At 34.8% G+C, this 6222-nt stretch overlaps 1 protein-coding gene across 2 annotated transcripts in view; it reads right to left on the bottom strand.

Annotated features, from left to right (window-relative positions):
• Positions 1-6222, bottom strand: part of GTPBP10 (GTP-binding protein 10 (putative)) — a 22161-nt gene that overhangs the window by 13697 nt on the left and 2242 nt on the right. For both annotated transcript variants that reach the window (XM_006779187.2, XM_006779188.2), the window contains exons 2-4: positions 5371-5564; positions 2081-2172; positions 1459-1603 (exon numbers count right to left, since the gene is read on the bottom strand). In XM_006779187.2, the coding sequence (XP_006779250.1) occupies positions 1459-1603; positions 2081-2172; positions 5371-5564 (431 nt within the window). The remainder of the gene's footprint in view (positions 1-1458; positions 1604-2080; positions 2173-5370; positions 5565-6222) is intronic.

The following is a 6222-nucleotide window of genomic DNA, read 5'->3' as shown; positions in this document are numbered from 1 at the left end:
GAAGGGGGGGGGGGGGGGGGACCTATGAAATACTCTTTGTAATACTTTAAGCAATAAAACAAAATTAAAAAAAAATACCTATCTATCAACAAGTGAATCTAAAAATCAAGTGAATAAAAATATGATGAACAGAATAAACTGGTGAATATAATAGAATCCAGGTCATGGAAAGGGAGTGGACTGACAATTCTCAGGGGGACAGGGGTGTGGGGGGGTGTGGGAAGAGACTGGACAAAAATCGAACGCCTATGGACGAGGACAATGGGGGGGGGGTATGGGTATAGGGAGGGGGGGAACCGGGGGGGGGGGAGCTATGGGGAGAAAAAAGAGGAACAACTGTAATAATCTGAACAATAAAGATTTATTTTTAAAAAAAGAACCTATGGGAAGGCAAGGAATGGAATGGTAGCTTGGTACTCAACTTGGCAGCAGTTTCTCCTACCTTTTGCTCAGGCCTTCTATCGACCACTGTGTAATGCTGTAATGGGGCCAGGGGAAGGATGAGGAAGAGAGGGGGAGAGAGAGGGAGAGAAAGAAAGAGAAGAAATGCAAAGCTAAAGTTTTCCCTTCCTTTATCTACTCTTTATCTTGCAATCTAGCTCTCTCCAGTTGGTTGAGTGCAAGCACTCCAAACCCAAAGCTAAACAGCATTGTTTAATGAAAACATGGGAGGCTGGTGGAAGAGGATAACATTGTAAGGTTGTCTACAGTACTGAGAGTGGACAAATCCTAAGCAGAGCGTAAAGGATAGGAAAACAGTCATTGCAAGATCCAACTTGGTGCTGAACAGAGCCTAAGTCTGATGGTTGAGACTGTCTGTACCAGCCTTGAGCCATCAGATTAATGATACATCAATACTTTTATTAAGATTTGGCTCAGTGTTGGCCTTTGGACTGGAGGCTCCCGGGTTCAATTTCAGTCAAGAGCATATGTCCGGGTTGCGGGTTCAATCCCCAGTCAGGGGCGTGTAGGAGGAAGCCAATCAATGATTCACTCTCATCATTTATGTTTCTATCTCTCTTTCCTCCTGCCTTCCTCTCTGAAATCAATAAAAATGTATTTTAAAAAGAGTATAGCTTAATTATTTCCCCTTTCTTTTTATATACTTTTAAAAGTGTGGTTGTTCAGATTTCTCATTTTATTCCTTAATATCTGGTTACATTTTTTTTTGCCTTCTTATACTACTGCTTTTGATTGATCTTTTTCTTTATTCATTTTCTAACATTTCACTAGCCTATTCAATTGTTATGATCTTTGATATATGAATAGTCAATATGAAACTCTACGATGACATTGTGAAAATAACTACATTTAACAGCATATTCTCTAAGTATACAAACAATGCACAAATTTCATAAAAGAGAAATAATGCTGGCCCCAAATTACCATTTATATTTATTTCCTATTCATGAACTCTCTTTCTGGAAGTATAAAAATAAAAATATGACTGATACTTACCCCACTAGACCTACATCAGCTATAAGTTTTAGATCAAGGTGAATTATTCGTCTCTGGCCTTTCAATGGTAAGAAATTTGTAAGGAATTTACCACCAAGACCTCCTTCAGCTACCAAAATTCTGTCTTGTTCTTTATTGAGTTCTCCTTAAAAAGAGAAATAAAGACACTTAGAACCAAGATTAGTAAGTGAAGCTAATCTACTAATAACATTTTTCTTTCAGAAATAGATACCAGAAATTTCTATTAAAAGCTTGACCCTGGCCTGGCTGGAGTGACTCACTAGCTGAGCATCGACCTGTGAAGTAGGAGGTTGTGATTCAATTCTCTCTCTCCTTCTCCTTTCCTCTCTGAAATCAATTAAAAAAAAAAAAAAGCTTGACCCTGGAAAATACTTTTGTATGCAGTTCAAAGAGATTAGTTTATGTTTTAAAAACAAGTTAAATACTCTCGTATCTTTAAAATAATCTGAAATCTAGCAGTTAATTTTGAACAGCCTTTACATAACATTTTAAAGTTCTTTCATAAATTAGCAGTTAATGTTTAAAAAAAAAATTCTGAAACTCAAGCGGTGCTATTCCCCACAGCTCCCAAACACAACTTTAGGATCTACAGTACACTTACCTATAATTTTACCATTTTCATCAGTTACTGAAATACCCACAGGTGCAGGAATTTCACAATCTTTTCCTTTGGAGCCTTTCAGTGCACTAACACTACATAAATAAACAAACAAACAAAAAATAAATAAATAAATAAATCTAATATAAAATAAGAAAACCCACAAAATTAAATAGCTTATGCTTCAAGCAAATATAATGGCCTATAAAGAAGACTGGCAACCAACTCTTCTGATGTAGATGTTAAATGGCCAAATATAAAGGAAAAATAAAATTATCCCTAATTATTTATTTGCATTTTAGACTATCATATCCCAATAAAAATATTAAATAATAATTTAAGTTACCAAGCTAACCACCAAAAGTCATTACAAATCATAATAAATTAATATCTTGAACACCTGAAATGTACACAAATAAACTAGAAAAAGAAAAATCAATTGAATAACAAAGTTTTTAAAAAACTGACCTCAACTGAGAGTATTTTAATTATAAGGGGTTCATCTAGCTGCTCATGAGAGAATAAATTGGTACAAACTTCTAACTAGAAAATTCACTTCTGAGAATTTATCCTAAAAGAACATAATTGAACAAACATGTAAACTACTATATATACATGAATGTGTGTTACATTGAGTATAACAGTAAAAAAATCAATAATTACCTAAATAGATGAATGACAAAATAATATTATTTCCAATACTATAATACTCTGCAGCCATAGTAAAAATAGCACAAAAAATTTAAGTGAAAAGAGGAGGTTGCAAAATATTGTCCTCTCGTTTTTGTACCCCCAAACTATCTACACACACACAAGATTACATTTGTGTAAACACACAGAAAAGTCAAGAAAAGGTTAGTACAAGTTATTTTCGAAATTATAGGTGACCTTTTATAAAACCTTTTTATTCCTGAACTCCATAAGTAGGTCAGAATTCCCAGACCCACACATGTGTAGGTTCTCTCATTCGTATGACTTGTCACGGTTATAATTTTTCATTTTTCAGGTGTTTGATTAATATCTGCTCTCCCATTACACTACAGTAACTTGCAGAAGGGAAGAGAACATATTAGTTTAGATCATCATTGTATCCTAGGCATCTAGTACAGTGATTGGTACATAGTGGAAACTCAATTAACATTAGTTGAATGAATGAATCAGGTTGACAGTAATGGATGAATTAGCAATATAGTAAAGAAAGACTTAAATATAACACTTCTCTTATTGGGATGTATGTTGCAATTTTTAGAAAGTAGAGGCAAGATTTAATTTCATTCTTATTTGTTACCATTGGTGAACTTTCTATTAAAATATTTTATTAAAAACATTGACACTTAAATTTCGGAATAACATTGGATAGTTTTTTAAATGGTTGAAATAGTATTTGATAATTTTCATAGTTGAGCAAGCATATTCCAGTTTACTGGGAGATGATTTTATGATGAACAAAAGTAGTCTGATTTTTAGTAGACATGTTATTAGATATATGAAATTAAAATCTGACTCAGTTATCTATATTTTGGAAGTAGTGTTTAAACCAAGACTTGAAAGGGGAATAGGACTTTGTCAGACAACAAGAAAGGAAAGGATCTGTTGGCAAGCTAAATATATATGTATATATCTATATTTATATGTGTGTATACACACACACACACACATATACTGGATTAGGAAGGAACAAGCTGTTTGGAGAAATAAATTATTTCTAGCATAACACTGGTACAAGTACGGTAGTGTGTTGTGAACTAAAGACACTGTAGTCCAGATCACGAAGGGACTGATATGCTCTGTTGGAAAGTTTGAAGATTACCTTAGACAGGGAACATTGAAGGATTTAAAGTAGGCAAGTGACATTAACAAGATGATGTTTTAGAAAAATCACTCTAGGAATAACTGGATAAAGAATGGATTGAAAGTGATGACTGAGACTGGGGACAGGAGACCAAATTGGAGAATATTGCCATATTTCATAAATAATGACTGTCTGAATTAAAGTCTGGCCTGTACCTATCTTTCCAGTCTCATCTTCCTCTATATTCTGAGTTTTCTGCATTCCAGCCACGCTGGCCTTCTTTCAGTGTCTTATACTGCTCCTTGTCTTCGATCACTGGGCCTTTGTTCATGTTACCTTTTCTGCAATGTTTTCTTCTCCCCTTCACCCAGCTGGTTCCTATTAATCCTTTAGATTTAAGCCTCTCTGTTCTAAAAATTCAACACACAATCCAGTAAGAAATATGTTCTATTTAAATCTCTCTTAACATTTAAACATTGTATACCATCTTTAAGTATACCACTGATCTAAACACTTTAAAATAACATTCTGTATTCAAAACTTTAATTACTGAATTCTAACAAATATAAGGCTCTCAAAATTTGTCCTATAAAATGGTCTCATAAAACAAAATGCTCAGAAGAAATTTAAAGGATTTCCCCAAAGATTCTCTTATAAGTAGGGGGTGCTGCATAGTTTGGGCAGGATAATGTGAGGTTGTTTTGTTGTTGGGAGTGTCTGTTATAGGGTGTTTAGTATCCCGGCCTCTATCCTTTACTTATATCCAGCCCCCAAGTAAGTGTCACATATCATCATCTGGTCCTATGACAAATAACATATCCAAACACTTCTGTGGGAAGAAAAAAAAAGAGACATAAAACCTAGCTGTTATACCAATACCTCCTATGGAATAACATAGTAAGATAGGCCTGAGGAATCATGGCCTACAATTTGATGGAAGCTTTAAGAATTTTTTTTCTTCATTTTCTTTATAACAAAAGAAAAAATCCTTCTCATATTTTGAGGCCAACATAGTATGTTCCACAGAAAATAACAACATTAATGAAAAATAAATGAAAGGTTTTGTCACAGAAAGAACGACACAGAAGCAAAGGGGAAAACATATAAGAGATATCAGTGAAACAGGTTCTAAATTTTCAGCACTGCCTGTAAGAAGCTGGCAGAACTACTGGTAGTGATGGGATGGAGTAGCTTGGCTGAGATTTGAGAAAGGTTTCCCAAAAGAAGAAAACAGTGGGAATTCACTTTTTGTTTCTACAGAGGAAGTGCAAACAAATATAAACAGACATTGGGAGAAGAAAAGGATAAAAAGTTTGAATGTCCCAAAACTTTTCTTAGTAACTATCTTGTATCTTTACTAGAGTTGAGACAAAAGAAGATTTCTGCTCAGTTACAGGATATAATTTACTTCAAATCACTAATTACAACTTTATCTTTTAATTTTTTTTCCTTTTGGGAGGGATTACTTTTATAAAATCAAAGTCATTCAATAAATACTCACCGACTGTTTGCTCCTTCTCCAGCCACAAACCGTTTCTGAGGATATTTGTCCTTAAGTTGTTTTAAAGTCATTTTTTTATGGGCTACCACCCAGACGTCACCACCTTTTCCGCCTTCTCCACCTAAGCGAGGGTAACCCATTCCACCACTTCCTCCCCTGGTGAAGAGTCTTAGGTTATCAATGAAGTTTCCATACTTAAAAAGAGAAGGAGAAAGAGAACATTTGTATACCAAATGTGCTTACCAATAAGAACTCCTGTCTAGGTATTTGTTGCCTCTAAAATGCCTGAAAAAATAAAAAGAGGCTTCCTGAATGCAAAATTTAAAGTCTTTTCTCAGTTCATCTCCTGTCTGACCTCCTCTTTCCATTTAACTCTTAAAACTTTTTTCCCCCCCCCAAATTATCAATTGTTGTCCCACCTATCCTCAAGGTCTCTGACACTGGTCCACTTTTCAAACTAGACTGTTTCCCCTGGGTGATTTCAGCCTGTACCAGTAACTATTACCTAGGTGAGATTTCTCTATGTCTATTGGACATCACTAAGATGTAAGCTTAATAGTCTAGACTCTGACACTGGTCCACTTTTCAAACTAGACTGTCTCCCCTGGGTGATTTCAACTTGTATCAGTAACTATTACCTAGGTGAGATATTCTCTATGTCTACTGGACATCATTAAGATGTAAGCTTAATAGTCTAGAGCAGTGGTCGGCAAACTCATTAGTCAACAGAGCCAAATATCAACAGTACAATGGTTGAAATTTCTTTTGAGAGCCAAATTTTTTAAACTTAAACTATTTAGGTAGGTACATTGTTATTAACTTAATTAGGGTACTCCTAAGGCTTAGGAAGAG

The sequence above is a fragment of the Myotis davidii genome, unplaced genomic scaffold (genome assembly GCF_000327345.1).
Source record: "Myotis davidii unplaced genomic scaffold, ASM32734v1 scaffold187, whole genome shotgun sequence".
Taxonomy (NCBI): Eukaryota; Metazoa; Chordata; class Mammalia; order Chiroptera; family Vespertilionidae; genus Myotis; species Myotis davidii.
Note: the sequence above shows the minus strand (reverse complement) of the source record. Positions and strands in the feature narration are given on the sequence as shown.